This window comes from Hyperolius riggenbachi, chromosome 9 (genome assembly GCF_040937935.1).
Source record: "Hyperolius riggenbachi isolate aHypRig1 chromosome 9, aHypRig1.pri, whole genome shotgun sequence".
In the NCBI taxonomy this organism is placed as follows: Eukaryota; Metazoa; Chordata; class Amphibia; order Anura; family Hyperoliidae; genus Hyperolius; species Hyperolius riggenbachi.
The window spans coordinates 97,147,613-97,167,322 of NC_090654.1; the positions used below are offsets into that span (position 1 = coordinate 97,147,613).

Consider the following 19,710-nt stretch of genomic DNA (forward strand, 5'->3'; position numbering starts at 1 on the left):
TATAAAAAAAGTAAAACCAGCTACGTGGTTTAAGGGGCTCCGCTACTTGCTCTTATTTTGAAATTATTTGTATTTATTTCACGTATTTGTGCATTAAAATTTCATATATATATATATATATATATATATATATATATATATATATATATATCTATCTACACATTAGACCAGATATTTTGGTTTTTGTTTTTTTTTGATGTAGCAGTTATTTGTGGTTATGTATTAACTAGCAGGACTGACTTGAAAAATTATTCTACAGTGGTATAACTTAAAGGCCACCTTACCCTAAGCAGTCTTTGCTTTTTGGGATCTATTTGAGTGTGTCACTCTTTATTAAGGCATAAAAAAGTAGCAAGGTGAGGCACAATCGGGAGAATGCAGGGCTGGTGCAACTCCTTCTTTAGCTGTAGATTGCCTATACGCTAGTGGTACTGACCTAATTTAGCAGATAAGAATTTTCATGACTTTACCGGATGTCTTGAGGTTGAGGATTATGGGCCTTGATGACCTGCATACACTCCTTTATCAAGGCAATGTTATAACTGGCCTATGTTGCATAATACTTGGTGATATGAAAAGTATATTTCATTAGTATGTGTACACAAGAAAGACCCCCGGTATATGGCACAGACAGGCATTGCCTGATGCCAGATGTGTGCTTGCTTAAAATGCATGCAGATCTGCGTGCAGCAGAAGTGACTTGCCAGTGCTTCGGGTGCCGTCTTCTACCCTAGAGGCTTTCCTGCATCCTCTGTGTACAGCTCCCAAAGTGTGCATGTGACCCGATGTGGGTCAGGCAATACGTCGGGACCTGTACATGGAGGCAGGAAAGCTGCAGGAAGTGTAGAAGACACCTCAAGGATTGATAAGTCTCTTCTCCTGCAAACAGCTTGGCTAAAGTTCCACCCCGTTCTCCCTCTCAGGCATGTCAGTCGGTTGAGACTGGCAGATGCCTGAGTTTCAAATAGTGGAGGTTTTACTATAGTTTACCTTTTTGCATTTAAAGCAGGAAAGAAGATGATCTTTTATTTATACAGCGCCGACATATTATGCAGCGCTATACAGAGTATATATTTTCTTGTCATGAACTGTCCCTCAGATGGGGCTCCCAATCTTCTCCCTACCATAGTCCTGTGTCTGTGTATGTATCATGTAGTGCATGTATCATAGTCTAGGGCCAAATTTAGGGGGAAGCCAATTAACGTATCTGTATGATTTTGGGATGTGGGAGGAAACCAGAATGTCCGGAGGAAACCCACGGGGAGAACATAAAAACTCCTCGAGATGTTGACCTGGCCTATGAAGGAAAAATGCATGATTAACTGTCAGAGAAAACTGTTGTAATGCTTATTTGTTCCAAATATCTTGCGAAGTTTCTTTTTATCAGTGAAACAACTTATCATGTTGACCAAATGGGGAAGGGGAAGTAACAAGGCCATTCCTGGTTCATAAGAGATGTAGTCTGCTCAATACGCACTACGACATCCGAAGTTTTTTTGCATTGTTTTATAGAATACCAAGGTTGAAAAAATTAAAACTTAAGTGTACCCAAAGCGATAGGCCTGAAAGATTTTTAGGAAAATATTGAATTGCGCGATTTCTGTCAAATTGCGTTTTCGTTTTGATACACTATTTTCAATACACAAGGAAAGATCGGATCACTCTGACCAACCATGACACAAAACCCCGTGTGTGAACCCAGCTTTAACCCAGGTGTAGAACTTAGTAATAGGCTCCCGTATTGTGCAGCTTATTACTCCAGGAAGAAAATGGTGTAGTGCGGTGGCGTAGTGGTTAGCGCTCTCGCCTTGCAGCGGTTCCAATCCCAGCCAGGTCAACATTTGCAAGGAGTTTGTATGTCCTCCCCATGTCTGCGTGGGTTTCCCCTGGGCACTCAGATTTCCTCCCACATCCCAAAAACATACAGATAAGTTAATTGGCTTCCCCCTAAAATTGGCCCTAGACTACGATACATTACACGATACATACCATACATGGACATAGGACCACAGTAGGGATTAGATTGTGAGGTCCTCTTGAGAGACAGTAACAAGACAATATATACTCTGTACAGCTGTGGAAGATCTTGGCGCTCTATAAATACTTATACTAATAAAATAGATAAGAAAAGATAACAGAATTGAATCGGAAAATCGAATCGGAAATCGATCGGACGGAAAATCGACTGAAAAAAACGCATCGTGTTTACACAGCATGAGATTTTCTTCATATACACCTACCAACTATCTGTCCAACTATCTGCCAAACTTGCCTGTTAAGCCCCATTCACACGCTCAACAGTGGTCTTTATGCAGCACAATTGTCACACAGCTTTTGTTGTGAAACAAGTTGAAACAACAAAAAAGTATTTTGCTATTGTTCAAAAAGCTGATAAGACTGATAAGTCAATCCAACAGTTGGATTGACTTATCAGGCTTATCAGCTGTTTGAACAATAGCAAAATACTTTTTTGTTTTTGTTTCACAACAAACGTATGGGGTTTAACAGACAAGTTTGGCAGATAGTTGGACAGATAGTTAGGTGTGTATGAACCTTTATACTGGGCATACACTGCTCCATTTTGCCGCTCGATTCCGTACCCGATCGTTTTGCCTGCTCGATTCTGCAGGCGATTCTTATCCTCCGCTCGTTTTTCTTATCTTTTCCCATTGTCCTCCATGCAGAATCGAGCGGCGAAACGATCGGGCCAGAGATCAGACATGTCGGAAATTATCTATCGAGCCATCTAAATGGCTCACATTTGAGCCGTGTATTCCCAGCATTGAGGTCCGTACATACGCCGGACTGGAGGAAACGACGGGTCCGTCGTCACCTCCTGCTGGGTGGGCGTTCCAACGACAGTCCGGCGTGTGTACAGTCTGTCTGCAGACTGATACGGCTGTTTCTGAGCGAACCGCCCGGCGGATCGCTCAGAAACAGCCGTATCAGTCCACCGACAGTGCGTACACGCCGGACTGTCGTTGGAACGCCCACCCAGCGGGAGGTGATGACGGACCCGTCATTGCCTCCAGTCCGGCGTGTGTACGGACCTTTAGATTTACCTTCCAGATAGATCTATCTTCTAACCAATTAGGCATTGTTCTACTCAGCAGGAGATAACCAGAAGGCAATGCACCAGAGATAATGACCAGTCTCTACCAGTACATACAGAAAATAATCAAAAATAAAACCGAAAATCTAGGGGCGGGACGAGCCATCCTTCCTGTGTCTGTCTCATTCACCAGCCTGGCTGTCACACCTTGAGGGAGGGGGTATGATCTGAATCATTAACCCCTCACTGGCCTTCTCTCCAGCATCTACTGCTTTTACTTATGTACGGCTTGTACGCAACTAAGGAGGAGGAGGGAGCTGAGAGCAGGTACCAGAAGCGGCGAAAACCACAGCTCTGACGATCTCAAGATAGTCTTACCCCTGATCACGATTTTCGGTTTAAAACCGAAAATCGTTCAGCCCTACGAGGCGACATGATGAAATAAACATTTGTATGTACGGTGCAAAACGTTTATAACCAGGCTGTTTTACTTGTTTTTGTTTTGCTGCCTAAAAAAGTGAATTTGTAGGCATGGAATTGACAGCTTCTTTCTTGTCGTCACATAGTTATTGTGGTTGAAAAAAGACATGCGTCCATCGAGTTCAACCAGTACAAAGTACAACACCAGCCTGCTCCCTCACATATCCCTGTTGATCCAGAGGAAGGCGAAAAAACCCTTACAAGGCATGGTCCAATTAGCCCCTAAAGGGAAAAATTCCTTCCCGACTCCAGATGGCCATCAGATAAAATCCCTGGATCAACATCATTAGGCATTACCTAGTAATTGTAGCCATGGATGTCTTTCAACGCAAGGAAAGCATCTAAGCCCCCTTTAAATGCAGGTATAGAGTTTGCCATAACGACTTCCTGTGGCAATGCATTCCACATCTTAATCACTCTTACTGTAAAGAACCCTTTCCTAAATAAATGGCTAAAACGTTTTTACTCCATGCGCAGATCATGTCCTCTAGTCCTTTGAGAAGGCCTAGGGACAAAAAGTTCATCCGCCAAGCTATTATATTGCCCTCTGATGTATTTATACATGTTAATTAGATCCCCTCTAAGGCGTCTTTTCTCTAGACTAAATAAACCCAGTTTATCTAACCTTTCTTGGTAAGTGAGACCCTCCATCCCACGTATCAATTTTGTTGCTCGTCTCTGCACCTGCTCTAAAACTGCAATATCTTTTTTGTAATGTGGTGCCCAGAACTGAATTCCATATTACAGATGTGGCTTTACTAGAGAGTTAAACAGGGGCAATATTATGCTAGCATCTCGAGTTTTTATTTCCCTTTTTAATGCATCCCAAAATTATATTAGCTTTAGCTGCAGCGGCTTGGCATCGAGTATGATTATTTAACTTGTTGTCGATGAGTACTCCTAAGTCGTTCTCCAAGTTTGAAGTCCCCAACTGTATCCCATTTATTTTGTATGGTGCTAGACCATTGGTACGACCAAAATGCATGACTTTACATTTTTCAACATTGAATTTCATCTGCCATGTATGTGCCCATATAGCCATCCTATCCAGATGCTGTTGCAATATGACACTATCTTCCTTAGAGTTGATGATTTTGCACAATTTTGTATCATCCGCAAAAATAGCAACATTGCTCACTACTGCATCTACTAGGTCATTATTAAATTGAAGAATCAGAATCAGAAACTTTATTTCGCCAAGCACGACTGGGTCGTGCCCGGAATTGGGCTTGGCATGTACAGGGTACTGATACACGGTATACAGTAGTTACAGATAGAGGACATGCAGTAGTAACAGAACATTATACAGAAAGACAGAACATTATAGAACATGTATGCAGAGGGAGACAATGGCATAAGTTACAATACAATAAAAAACGACCAAAAAAAAAAGTACGCTTGAGCTATGTGCAAAGTGCCTCAGTGCGTCTTGGTATTGTGGGGTGGGGATAGGCATTTCCATGGCGAGAGTTCAGGAGGTTGACAGCAGAGGGAAAGAAACTGTTCTTATGTCTTGAGGTCCTGGTGTAGATGGATCGGAACCGGAGCTTCCGGCTCGAGGGGAGCTGATTAAAGAAGCCGTAGCCTGGGTGTGAGGGGTCGTTGGCGATCTTTAATGCTCTGGTGTTCAGCCTGGAGTGGTAGAGGAGGTCCAGAGTGGGAAGGGATCTCCCGATGAGCCTCTCTGCAGATTTGATGACCCTCTGCAGTTTGAGCTTGTCGCTGGCGGAGGAGCTGGTGTACCAGACCAGGATGGAAGAGCATAGGACGGATTCGATCGTGGCTGAGTAGAAATTTGTCAGCAGTTTTTGGGCCATACCGAACTTTTTCAGTTGGCGGAGAAAGAAAAGTCTCTGTTGGGCTTTCCTCTGTGTTGAGGCAGTGTTGGTGTTCCATCTCAGGTCATTGGAGATAGTTGTGCCCAGTAGGCAGACACTGGGGACTCTTTCCACTTCCATGCCATCCATGTGGATTGGAGGCGGGGTAGAGGCGCGCCTCCTGAAATCAACAATCATCTCCACCGTTTTTGCTGTGTTTAGGACCAAACCGTTCTCTCTGCACCAGCTGCATATGCTTTCGACCTGGTGGCGGTACGCCTTCTCATCGTTTTTGGTGATGAGACCCACAATGGTCGTGTCATCGGCAAATTTGATTACTTTTACTGAGTCCGAAGTGGATTTGCAATTGTTCGTATACAGAGAGAACAGGAACGGCGACAGGACACAGCCTTGTGGGGCCCCTGTGTTGGTGATCCTAGGTTGTGAGGAGATGGTGCCTAACCTAACGACCTGGGACCTGTTGGTGAGGAAGTCCGTGATCCACAGGCGTAGGGTGGGGTGGACTCCTACCGCAGCGAGATTGTCCTGAAGTATTTTAGGGCTGATAGTATTGAATGCTGAGCTGAAGTCCAGAGCACTGGACCCAGTACAGACCCCTGTGGGACCCTACTGCTAACGGTCTCCCATTTTGAGTACGATTGACCACAACTTTGTTTTCTGTCCATTAGCCAGTTCCCTATCCATGCACACAGACTCTTCCTCAGTCCTTGCATCCTCAACTTTTGCCCCAGACTTTTGTGGGGAACAGTGTCAAAGGCCTTTGCAAAGTCCAAGTATATCACATCTACAGCATTCCCAATATCCATATTAGCGTTCACTACCTCATAAAAGCTAAGCATGTTAGTCAAACAGGACCTGTCTTTAGTAAACCCATGTTGATGCTGTGAAATAAGATTATTTTCTACTATGACGTCATGTATAGTATCTCTTAGTAACCCCTCAAATAGTTTGCATACATCTGATGTTAAGCTTACAAGTCTATAATTTCCTGGATCTGATTTTTTTTGCCCTTCTTAAATGGGAAAACGTGGGCTGTACGTCAATCCACGGGAACTCTGCCAGTTGAAAGCGAGTCACAAAAGATAAGATAAAAGGGTTTATCTATAACTGAACTTAATTCCCTTAGGACCCGAGGATGCATGCCATCCGGGCCAGGTGCCTTGTCTATTTTTAATTTATTTAGTCTTGCCTTCACTTCTTCCTGCGTTAAGTATTTAATATTACAGTTAGAAGATTGAGACTCTTCTGCCTCTGTAATTTGCAACAGTGCTGTTTCCTTCTGTTTTAGGACCTTATAGGCATTCTTTTTCCTCTTAATTTTATCTCTAACCTTCCTATTCATCCATAGAGGCCTTTTTTTATTCCTAGATATTTTGTTTCCATATGGGATATACATACTACAATATTGATTGAGAATAAGTTTAAAAGCTTGCCATTTCCCTTCAGTGTCCTCCCCTTGTAGTACATTATCCCAGTTCACCAAACTTAGTGCCTGCCTAAGTTGATTGAACTTTGCTTTTCTAAAATTCATAGTTTTAGTGGTCCCGCTGCCCCGTGGCCTATCAGTTACTAGATCAAACGTTATCATGTTGTAATCACTATTTACCAAATGTTCTTGAACCTGCACATTTGATACATTATCTGGTCTATTAGAAATGATCAGATCCAGTAACGCATTCCCCCTAGTTGGTTCCGTTACCATTTGAGTCAAGTACCTTGTCGGGAATATAGTAAACATCACTGATAAGCAAATTACAGCCCAGTGTTCTCCCCAGGCTCTTTTAGGCGGGTGCTCCACCCGGCTAGTTTTGGTGAGCACCCGGCTGTCATCGGCTCACCTCCTCCTATTCCGTAAGCAGAGTTGCACACAGAAGCACCGGCCCTGCATTCTCTCATCTCGCCCCACCCGGCTATTTTTTCCTGCTATCCGGCTACTATTTCTTGCCACCCGGCTGGAAAAAAATTCTGGGGAGAACACTGCAGCCATAAAAGTTTTCCTGGCAGAGCAACTTCTGAGAGCCGGAGGAGATAATGAAAATACATGAACTATTGTCCTTTTCCTAAGACTGCCACTGAGCTGAGACGACACAACATTCAATCTACTTTGTAAATGTTTAAATGTAAAACCATGGTATAACGGGAAAAAGGTCAATTTTAAGGCCTTGTTCACATTGTGTTCCTTTCACGTGGCTATTGGGCAGGTTTTGTGATTTTTTTTTTTTTTGTTTTTTTTTTTGCAATTAACTGTGCACTGTTTTTTTAAAAAATAAAATTTATTTATGCTTTTCCAAGCGGTTTTGCCGAGCGATTGCAGTTTTTCACTTCCTGACGTTAGTCAGGAAGTGAACTCTGCGAACCGCAAAAGAATATATTTATTCTTAAAAACAAAATCACTGCGCAATTCAATTTTTTGAGTGTTTTGCGTTTCTCCTATACCTTCCATTGAAACTGAATCACCTCAAAAATGGTCCACGCACCGCTTTACTGAATGTACAGCGCACAACCCCTGCTGATATGAACCTTCTCACCTAGACATTCATTGCACAAGCGTTTGGGGGCGATTTTTAAAATCGACAAGAGCATGAAAAAAGGACAAAACCGTCTCCAGTGTGAACGAGCCCTTAGAGTAGGAGGGTAAATATCAGTTTATTTTCACCTCGGGTTCACTTTTAATGTAAACCTCTGTTTTAGTGATGCAAGAATTGGTGGTTGCCAGGTTAGTAACTCACCTGTTTGTACATAAATAATTATACATTTTAAACTTCGCCTCCCTTGGCAAAACCGCCGTGGTGGTTTTTACTGAAGTGTTTCTGGAGCTCTGGCCGCACCCACATGCTTTGCCATGTTCCGCCCCCAGCTTGGCAGCCATGGCCTAATAGGTGGCTGCCAAGTTGGGGTGGACCACAGCAAAGCAGGTGTGGGTGGCCACAGAGTTTCAGAAACACTTTGGGAAAGCTAAGGGCGTATGTCAGGGAGCGTAACAGACATGATGAGCAGAAGAGTTACTAACAGTGGCACCCACCAATTCTTGCATCACTAAAACAGGTTTACATTTCATGTTTTCGATTTAAAAAAAAATTGGTTCTCTTCAATGGAAGTGTAACTTTTAATCATTGTGCTCTTAATTTTTCTTCATTTTTGTATACATTTTGTAATCATCTCAAGATTGTGTACATGTTTGTATACAATCTTGTAATGGAATATTGTGTAGCCTTACTGCCTCGTCAGTTCTCAACTCTGTCACTACCTGAGGTCTCCAAAGCCTGATGAAAAGCCTACACTCCAGACTTCTGACTTTATACTGTATTTTCGGCCATAGAAGACGCTCCGGAATATGAAGCACCTAGGTTTAGAGGGAAAAACTAGGGGGAGGGGGTATACTGAATATATTAAACCTGATGTGTCAATGTTTTAAGAGCATCTTGTCCTCCTGTGTCCCTGGTGTCCCCCCTTCTGTCTCCCCCTGTGTCTCCTGCTCCCTCGTGTGTAAGTAATTGTCACAGGACCCCTCGTGGCCAGACTGCAAATTGCCTTCCAATCGGTTTCAGCACACAGACCATGCAAGCTGTGGTCGCATTCGATGCGCAGAAACCGTCGGAATTTGGGCAGCAGACCGACCAGTAGGGAGCCTGTGAGGTTACGTTACTTACAAATTACACACTATTTCAGGGTATAACTGCCACCACTTCTGCTTTCCTGGTCCAGAAGCACCCACTGACTAGCTATTTCTAGACCTGCAAATAAAACGGTTAAACACTCTATTCTGTCTAGCTAGCGACAATAGTAGCGTCTCTCCAGAAGTCTGGGATCAGTTTCTGTGTATAGCTGAATAAACAAAGGACGTTTGAACGTCGTTTATTAAATATGCACTATGAGTAATTAATATATACAGAAAATTATTAAAATCAACAATTATTGAGACATTAGTAGCGCAGTATGAAAAGAAAAGGATAAAATACTTAGGTTTGTGGATAGATGTCCTTTTGTTGGAAAACGTAAAGTTCAGTTTAGTTAAGGCAGGAGCAAAGTTCAGACAAGATGGCTGCCACTGTTCCTCAAAGTGGCAGCAGCTCTCATGAAGGTGGAAAGTGGAGGAATGAGATCCGCCTGCTGGCCATGTGCTTTTGATGAAGCTGGCTCGGGAGTGTGGCCGTGCCTGCCCCCCTCTGAATTACCCACCAATTACAGTTCATTCCCTCTGAGAGATTTTAGGGTTAAACTTATAAAATGCCGTAACTCATAAACAATACAGGTCATATTTAGGTGGAAAGCTAGCAGATTCATACTTGTCGGAAAATACAGATTAATATATCAGACATGACTAGGGTAGCTTCTCAGGTTCCTGAGAAGATTCATACCGCAATAACTGGGTGAGATATTGCCATGAATTTTATATCCGCACGTTGGGCAGACTTTAACAAATAAGACTATATGAATTTCATAGCTGTGCGATATACGGTCTTCGTATACCGACAAGAAATCATACAACACATGCATTCAGATCTGCCCTCCCTCTGTGCCATGGAGTCTGTGGGAAAGCAGGTTTTGAATAGGCCTCCTGCTGTGAGGGAAGTGTCCTTTGCTGGCTCACCAAATGGATGACTATGGACATCCCCCTGAGGTAATTAAAAGTAAACATTCTTCTGGGACACAAGCATTGTCCCAGCTAATTAACACCTCCCCCCCAGCCTTCTACAGGAATTCTCTCAGCTAAGACCAAACCTCCCAGCTGCTCCTAGTCAGAGGGAGATAACATATCACATCTCGGTTTAACGATTTGTGTCGCAAACCGACTGAGATTGCGTTTTGGCCGACTGGGCATCGCCTGGCATCACAGTAGTGGTGTCAGGAGCACCTGCCTAATCCATGACTCCCTCGGCAATAGCAGACCTCTTCTGTCCAGCACAACTCCCTGTAGTGATGGATTCTGCTGATGACCCGATCAGCAGAAGCCAACACTAAAGGAGCAGTGCGGGAGAGAAGAGGGCATTCATAAGTCTGGGATTCCTTGCATTCGCGTATAGACTATTTTGGGGGGAGAAAAAGTGCGTCGTATACGGCGGAAAATATGGCACATTTGATGACTGCAGCATGATTGGTTGTTTCTCCATTTTTCTGTCGTATTTTGCTCGGTCATGTTTATTGCTATCAATCATTTCTTATCCCCAGAAGTACCAGCTGTCATATGAAAGCATCAGTGCTCCATGGGGGTTCCAAGCACACAAAGGGAGGTTAAATCTCCAAAGTGGGGAAAGACATTGCAATAGTCCCACCACCCCAAAAATGTAATCTCTTGTCTATACTATTTGGGACTACTTTTTTTTTTTTTTTTTTTTTTATATCCCTAAACTGGTATTACATGCTGACTTGGTGGTTGATAACTAAGACTGGATAAACAGTTGTTTCGTGGTAAGCTTTCACTTTGTCAGAGGCCTATTTGGCCTATAGTTCTATTTTGTAAAAATAGCTTACCTTTTCTTTTTCATAAATGTCAATTCAAATTTAACATTGGTAATCTGTATTCTGTCTTTATTTTACAGGCTTGTCAACTTTAATTCATGGTGTTGCTGCAAGCGCTACTCAATCAAGTGGATCCACAACACTCAGTACATCTACTGCACCAGTGAACCCTGCTTTACAAGCTATGAAAGACCGAGTCACCCCTTCTGTAACGCCCCCCTTTGTGCCCAAAAGCTATGATTATTCCCCTACAGATATGAATCCAGAAACTCCCCTCACTTCTGCCTGCAAACAAACAGCCCCACATAGTTCTAGCAGCACGCAGCTTGTGAATAGCTTTGGCTCTTCTCAAACTCCCATACCTACAGAGAAGCCCATTCACCACCCTCCAGAGATGACCAAACAGCCTGAAGAAACTGAGCCGTCAAGTCTAGAAATGAAGATCCACAATTTTTTGAAGGGAAATCCAGGGTTCAGTGGTCTAGACTTGAACATTCCCATTCTTAGTGGCTTGGGTCCCACTTCTGTTCCTGAAACCTCTGCTGAATTTCAAAGTGGACCTACCAACACTTCCCTTGACAATGTAGATGGGACGCCGGTTCGGGATGAAAGGAGTGGCACGCCTACACAGGATGAGATAATGGACAAACCTGCTGCAAGCAATCTTGACAGTGTATCACTGTTATCAAAGATAATTAGTTCAGGCTCCTCTACACCCAGCAGTTCAAGATCTCCCGTCCTTAACAAAGACAATGAATATCAAAAATTGCAGCCTTTACCATCATATAGATCTTTTAGTCTTGCAGAAAATTCACCAAATGCCTATAGGCAGTCATCTGAACTAAGTGATAAACCTTCTCTAGTGGATTCTGCATTGGACGCATTTTATCCAGAAACAACCTTTCATGAAGATGAAGATTATCGAGAGTTTGACTTTTCTGGTACTTCATCTTCTGCCATTGGTGGTCTTGAAAAAAGGTCTACAAAATCTATTTTGAATCCAAGCATGCATTTAGAATCAGTGGAATATACTCCTGTTACACCGAGTTATGGTCAGATCCCAGACTACAGCAGGCAGCCATTTCCCCCTATGCAACCTCCCTTTCTTTCAAACGAGAACAGTGGTCCATTGTCCTCTCCCCCTGATATATATGGTGGGTATAATATAAGAGGTAGCAACCTTGAGTCTAGTTCGCCTTCTCCTAAGGAAGACCCCTTCTACCCATCTGACACTAACCACAGTCTTCCATTGTTGCCACCCAGTATGGCGCAGACTAAATATTCAGATTCAACTCATGTTCAGAATAGGCATTCAGATTTTCTCTCTAAAAATAGTCTTCCTTCTACAAGACCACCAGTGACCTCTGCTGAACAGTCGGGCCCAACTGTCGCAGTGTCTACAACTCTTGAGTTTAAAAATATGCTTAAGAATGCATCTCGCAGACCTTCGGATGAGCACCCATTCGGACAGTCAAGCTTAGATGAAGATGTTCGTATCTCAGGGCTTGGCCATACTGGAATCTCTTCTGAAGGCCAGTCTGAAGAGCAATACCATATAGAAACTAGAGTTTCAACGTCTTCTGTAGACCTACCGGATAGTGTAGAGGAAAAAGGAGCTCCTATTGAAACTCTTGGGTACCACAATGTTGGCAATAGAAGAATGTCAGGAGAGCCAATTAAAACTGTAGAGTCTATGAGGGTTGGAATAAAGGGCAGTAGAGGACATGGCATGGATGGAGGTAGAGCTGACTGGTTTGATATGGGTAGCTCTGAGAGTTCTTTTGATGGTGGCAGTCAAAGTGCTGATGAACAGGCATCAGCCAGTGGCACCAGTAGTATTAGCTTTAAAACACAGTATGATGAGCACTTACCTTGCTTTCAAGACTCTGTCAGTGACTTCAGAGTAAGCAGCATTCCACCTTTTGACCATCATTTACCACCGCCACCTATGGCTCCTTCATTAGACCGCAGTGGACCATTTCAGATGGATCAGACTGGACCACCTCCTGTGCCTCCTCCTGTTTTACCACCTGACCCTGGAAGTCTTTTTGGTAGGGATATCCCTGTTGCAACCCAGATGCCTCCAATGGAGCCACCGAAGACATTGCCCCACATTGCTCACCCTCCACCTTTAGATCATGTAGGTAATCCTTTCCCCATTCACCATACAACGGAACATGGTGCAATCCCATTTTCACCACCACCTCGTTTAGACATGCGTAACCCTTTCTCACAAGACCATGGATCTGTTCATCAAGGAATGATGCAGGAACCTTTCTCCATGCATTCAAGCTCAAGAGATCATGGACCCTTATCACATGAATACAGTAACCAACATAACCAACCTTTCTCTCATCCTAGAGACCACCATGGAGGTTTTACTGGTTCTCAACAGCATTCTGGTTCTCACCATAGAGACCATATGAACACTGGTGGTCCGAGGCCACACCGGCCTCCATTTAGGCCTAGGGAACCTTATCACAATTTAAAACGACCACGGCCACCTTTTGGAAGGGGTCAGCAGTTTTTCTCCCCAAAGCGCCCTTATTATCAACCAAGATACTAAAAGCTGTTGAGATGTTTGAAATGTGGCAGTGGTGCTTTTTACCTGTCCTTGGTAAAGCCTGGTTTTGGCTTGGATGTAATCAGTTTGTAAGTGAACTAATAACCTGTAATCACAAATAATAAAATTAATAGTCCACCTATGCCACATGTTAGTTCATCATACAAAACAAAAAACTTAGTTGACAATCTTGCCTAATTTTTCACATCGTACCCACATTTTTAAACGCTTAAGTGGAAACTTCAGTTCGGTGATGACTGCTGATGTCTTTGAAAGATCCCACCTTCAGCACCTAAAAAAAATAAATAATAAAAAACAAACCATAACTGAACAAAACTAAGGAACCAAAAACTGTCTTGCTTTTTCCTCTTCAAGAGTTATCCAGACCATCCCATTGCTCTCTAAAACCAGATAGGTGAGTCACGGGGGAAGGAAAATATGTATTAAAACCATCTGTTTTTGAGTCAAAAAATGGAATCTTTGTCTTCTTAATGTTAACATTTATTCCTCTGCCTACTGCTTCCTAATTTTCTTCACACCCACAGTTAAGAAACGCATCTGCAAATGCATTTAAGCTACATTCCAGCGTGACGCGTTTCAGGACTTAATCCGGCTATGGGAAATTGCAGCTTGAAGTCCTTGGAGTTTGAGGAGCAGAGTATGAACACTTGGTGGCTTAAACAATACTCCAAGTTGTACTTTGTTTTTAAACATAGAAGGGTAGTCAATAGTTCTATATAGCATGTTAGTTGATGCTAACTGCATATTGTATGCCCAATGTTGTTTGTGCTTGATACATATGCATTATATTTACATCCAGTTTTTATCATCTCATGCAGAGCAGTCTCATGATCTTTTATTTCAGGATCTCTCTGTGACATACACTGATAGAGGTGAAACAATAGCAATGTTAAACAGTTATGGTAGCTTAATATGTAGCTTTTTTACTTTCTGTCACAACATGAAATGGCACTGTGTGTAGGGACAGATGTTTTTTTCTGTCTATACTTAAAATGGCTAGGTCCCACAAGGACAAAAGGTTCAGAACCACTATCCATGAGATGGGTTGGATAGCGTGCAAGTTATCCAGCTGCCAGCTAAGTGCATAGCTTTACACCCTAATGCTGCTTTCACACACAAGAATGCATTTTCATGTGTACTGATATGCAATCCGGTGAATTTTGGCAGTTCTGCATATTACACAGTGCATGAAGTGTGAACTGAAGCAGCTCTCTGGCCTTTTAAAGTAAATGGGTACAGGTTAAATCCAGATGCTTACCAAAGTGAAGTCTCTGGATCCTAATGAGCCTTACCTCTCCTCTCCCAGTGCCCTCCGTGCAGTGCTGTCCCCGGGAGCAGTATTTGACTAATTTGGTCAAATACTGCTCGCTCCGCTGGCAAAGGTGATTTCAGAAAGTCTTCGGGAGCCCGAGTGCTCCCGAAGACGGGCTGCTCCATACAGCGCATGTGTGAGCACCCTCTCTCGTGCGTGCGCAGTATGGAGCTGCCTGTCCTCGGGAGACCAGATAGTGTCCACGCTATCCTTAATTTTGAGATGGGTGAAGCCAGACCTAACCAACTGATGATTTTCTTAAAAATAACAGATCAGAAAGATTTTCTCTATTTGCTAAAGTTAATTGAGGACACAATCGAGCGTTCCATGGTTGTCTCTTAGCCAAAGCTAACTTCTGTATCATGCACTGCCTACTGGTATTTTTCTTGGAAAGCAATTCACGATAAATGGCAGAAGAGATTTATAGTGCATGGTTTAGTGTGTTACTGCTGCTTAACTTTTCAGTTTTTGTTTGCCTTTTAAAAAGTATAACCTCTTAGGTTTTTACATCTGTGTCCCTGTCGAAAGATTATGACCTACTTGTTTACCTTGGATCGCCACGAGTTTAATACAAATCCTGTTGAGCACAGGTACTCGACATAGACAGCAATAAAACACTAATTGGTGGTGGGGTGTGGGGGGAGGTGTAATGCTTTGTCACTCTTCACAAATTTGTAATCGTTAGGTTTGTCCCTGTTGAAGAGATTTACCTACCGGGTATCCAGTCAAGGTATGAAGTGAGGGAAATTCTTCCAGCAGTAAAGAACAGGTTCTGACCCCTTTCCATTCCATTTCAAAGTACCGGTTATTAGTAGTGTTGGTCGATTTTGAGTTGACAATCAGAAACCCAAATTTGCCCGTTTATTTGTGCTTCATGTGAGTTACAAAACAATACAGTACAGATTTTTGAGTATCTTTTCTGATCACCAATTTTTTGGTGAAATCGTGAAGTCCCCACTCCTTTCTGTCTATTATATAGTGCAGCTAGAACTCTGCCCTGCTTAGATTTAACTACAGTGTAAGGCCTGGAACCCACTAGAAAGCACAAAACGCTCTCGCAATAGCTAGCGATTTGTGATAGCGTTTTGCAAGCAATTTTGGGAGCGATTTCTCTGCTCCTATACAATTCATTAGAATGGAAACGCTCCCAAAATGCTGCATGTTTTGCAATTGCGATTTCCTAGCTCTAGTGGAATCTGTCCCATCCATTTACATTGGCAGAGCGTTTAGGGAAATCGCTAGCAATTGGAAGCGCTCCCTAAACGCTTAAAAAAGCTCTAGTGGGTAGGGATGCTCATTCAAGCACCTGAGCGGGTGTGCAAGAGGGGGTTCAACTTACCCAGCAGGCATCTTCTTTAACCCGTCCCATGGCGTGTCCCACTCTCGCACACCCGCTCAGGTGCTTTAATTACCTGGATGAAATCCGAATGAAACTCATTCAGATTTCATCCGGTGAGCATCCCTGCTAGTGGGTTACAGGCCTCATTCAAATGACCTGTGCTAGAAGCTAAGTTTCCCCAAAGCTGGTCATACATAATTTAGTTTGCCAATTTTTAACACAACTGCATGTTGCCTACCATTTACAGACCATTGTCTTGTTGGGGGCCAACAAGACAATGGTCTGTAAATGGTAGGTGACGAGCTTCAGCCAGTAGTGAATCGGTGCAGTTGTCAATAGTTTCCCAATTTGCCATCAAATTGTTTACCAAAGTTATTTAATGCCACTCAACCAAAAACAGTCCTCGGTGGATTAAAAGACCTTATGTGCAGAACTTGACTGGATGAAACAGAAATCCGGCATAAAGGTACCATGTCTATGTACCTTTTTTTAGCCCTTCATTTTAGACTGTTGTAAATCTGCAAGTCAGGCTGCTATAAAGGTTTTGTATAGTTTCTAACTAGAAGCCTGTATTTCAGTTTGGGCTGCTTGCAGGATGCCTCATTATATTAGGTATTAGAAATACACGACACTACATGCATCAGCTGTTGAAGTTCAGGCTAGTGTAGTTAGCGACCTTTTCCTGTCCTTCAGTTGCAATTATTTGTCCAAGCAGTCCCTGAAATACCTTTGGTTTAATATTTCCTCAAGCTTTCCCTGGTTTGAAACTTATGTGCAAAGACTTCAGTAGATGGCAACAGAACCTGGAAGTTGTGGAGATTATATTGTCAAGTAGCATCTCATTTTGGTGTGTAATGATGGTGGCAGAGGTTTTAATTTGCCTTTTACATCTCATATGATTCTAGCTTTTCAGAGTTTGTGATCTCAAGCCAGCATTTTGTATATTGGCACCTTCGTTTGATTAAACCTCTAGTTATAGCTTGACTCCAGGGAGGGAAAAATGTATTTTAGTTTTCTAGTGTTAACCACTTCCGGATTCCGGGTGGTTTGGCTGATCTGTGCTGCGGGGGCTCTTCAGCCCGCAGCACAGATCAGAAATCAGGCAGGGCGATCAGACTTCCCCCCCCTTTTTTCCCCACTAGGGGGATGTCCTGCTGGGGGGGGATGGGTGTCTGATCCCCGCCGCGCTGCTGTGCCTAGCGGGGGGGCTCCTCAAAGCCCCCCTTCGCAGCAAGTCACTACTCCCTCTGCCTCCTTCCCTCCCTCTTCCGTCCCCTGTGTGCGGAAAGCCGTCCTGCGCCGGATAGGATAGGCTTAGATGCCGGCGATCCCCGGCCAATCAGAGGCCGGGGATCGCCGATCTCCTCTGCGGCGCTGCTGCGCAGCAGCGCCGTATATATGTAAACACCGGGGAAGATCTTCCCCGCGTGTTTACATTTACCCTGCGAGCCGCAATCGGCGGCTCGCAGGGTGTTCACGGAGACACCCTCCGTGAACTGACATGGAACGGCCGATTTCATGCAATCCACTTCAGGATTCAGGGGCGTAGTTAAGCGTACGCAGAATCCTGAAGTGGTTAAAGGACTTACACTTTTTTTTTTTTTCCACCATTTGAAATCTTTTCTGCTTCTACTTTTTTTTTTCCACTAGGATAACCATAGTTTTAATATCAGCCCTACTGGTGTCAGGGACAGCAGAAAAACTTTACAATAAGTTGTCCTGCCCCTGTTGGTGATGTTTACTCACTTCTGACATGAAGTAATTGCCTGAGTGCTCCCGAAGATGGGCTGCTCCATACTGCGTGTTCGCAGCCCAAAGTAAGAAATATGTAGAGCGAGGTTGGTGTGCTGCCCACTGATGTCTGTGAAAAGAGGTGATGCATTTTTGGCAGTTGGAAACCGCTTTTATTTCCCATAATGCAACAAGGCTCCCATAGTGTGATGTCCGCACCGTGGTGCTGACATCACGCTGTGGGAGGGGTTTCACCACATTATCAGCCATACAGACCCACTGATCTGTTTGAGAAAAGGTAAAAACTTCTCATGGGAAAGGGGAGGATCAGCTACTGATTGGGTTGAAGTTCAATCATCGGTTACGGTTTTTCTTTAAAGTGGTTTGAAACTCAGCATTTCTTTTCTCTAAAATAATCTTTTAGAGCAAAGCATGTACTAACAGAAAAAAACACTAGTGGCAGAACAGCATTCATAAAAACAGAACTTTCTTCTTCAGTGGGAAGCTTGGCGCCATTGCCAAACTTGAGAAAGTGATTGCAATAATAGTTGATAAGAAAACAACCAAGATTGTATAAACCTTGCTAGCAGTGTCTCAGCTGAATACAAGCTCATTTTTAAAATGGCTCTACAGATTTCAAATGTTAAAGTGCTATAATCCTGAAGTTTGGCTGCTAGTAACACAGTGCTGTTTCCACAGTTTTATGTTTATGCATAGAAAAAATGGGGAGATTTATATTAGAGATCAGTGTGCCACCTGTAATTGTGGCAGTGATGGTTATACACAGTATTGTGATAAAACGTTATTCATAATCACTTACATTGACATTTGTTTTAGCAGGGCAATGCATAATCTGTAAATGTATATGGTATGAAAGTTGACCACACCATAAATGTTTTTGGTGTGTTCTGCCTTATGGCCTGCATTAGCGTACAAACATTTTAACTGGTTAAATAAGGCAGCTGCAAAGTGATCCAGGGGAATGCAACTAGCCTAATTTCAGCCGATTGGTTGTTGAATGAAACTGTATCTCTGCGTGCAGTGGTTGATTTTTCTCCAGTTTTCTTGGCACCTGCCTTAATAAATCATCTCTTATGTGTTTTTAAGCTCATAGAAAATAATTAACAGTTAAGTCACCAAAGGTTATAAATGTTCCTAAAATGTGAAGAGTGAAGTAATCTTTGCTAGGATAACCCGAGTGCTTTTCATGGCAGCCTTTACATTATAAATTCTACCGTTTCCGTTTCAGGGTGTCCCTGTAAAGCCCTGTAATTTGCAATTTAACATAAACCTAAAGTGAAGAAAAAAAATAGATACTTGCCTGTGGAGAGGAAAGCCTCTGGATCCCATAGAGCCTTTCTGGTGCTTTCTGAAACCCATTGTTCCAGCGCTGGGCCCCACGAAAGTTCTTCAGACAACTTGGTCAAATGTGTCTTTGGCACACCTCAGGTAGTTTTTGGAAGTAGTGGTGTCCGCGAGTACTTCTGAAAATAAGCAGATCTGTACGGCGCATGTAAGATCCCAAACTTGCACATGCAAAGTATGGATGCGCCTGTCTTCGGGAACACTAGTACTTCTGAAGACTGCCAAGGAGTCCCGAAGGCAGGTCATTTCAACCGGGGACAGCAGTGGAATGAAAACTGTGTCGATCGGGAAGGCTTCATGGGATCCAGAGCCTTCCCACTCCGTAGGTAAGTATCATTTGAAGCAAGTTTCCTCCCTTTAGGTTTGCTTAGTAAAGTAAGTTTTTTTTTTTTTTTTTTTTTTTTTTTTTTTTTTCCATTTACAATGCTGTAAAGTTGAACTTAGAATTTGTGAATATGAAAGTTGACATTTAGGGGCCTTTCAAACTTAACAGATAACCTGCATTTGATTTCCCACATGCACAAATCTGCGTTTAGAATTTTTGATATA

General features: G+C 43.1%; 2 protein-coding genes across 2 annotated transcripts in view; both read left to right on the plus strand.

The window, feature by feature from the left end:
- Positions 1–13,865, plus strand: part of RPRD2 (regulation of nuclear pre-mRNA domain containing 2) — a 117,512-nt gene extending 103,647 nt beyond the window's left edge. Inside the window, exon 13 of the mRNA XM_068253235.1 lies at positions 10,911–13,865. Coding sequence (XP_068109336.1) covers positions 10,911–13,396 — 2,486 coding nt within the window. The 3' untranslated portion in view covers positions 13,397–13,865. The remainder of the gene's footprint in view (positions 1–10,910) is intronic.
- Positions 13,721–19,710, plus strand: part of TARS2 (threonyl-tRNA synthetase 2, mitochondrial) — a 203,631-nt gene continuing 197,641 nt past the window's right edge. The window contains exon 1 of the mRNA XM_068253237.1: positions 13,721–13,808. The gene's annotated coding sequence lies outside the window, so the exon portion shown is untranslated. The remainder of the gene's footprint in view (positions 13,809–19,710) is intronic.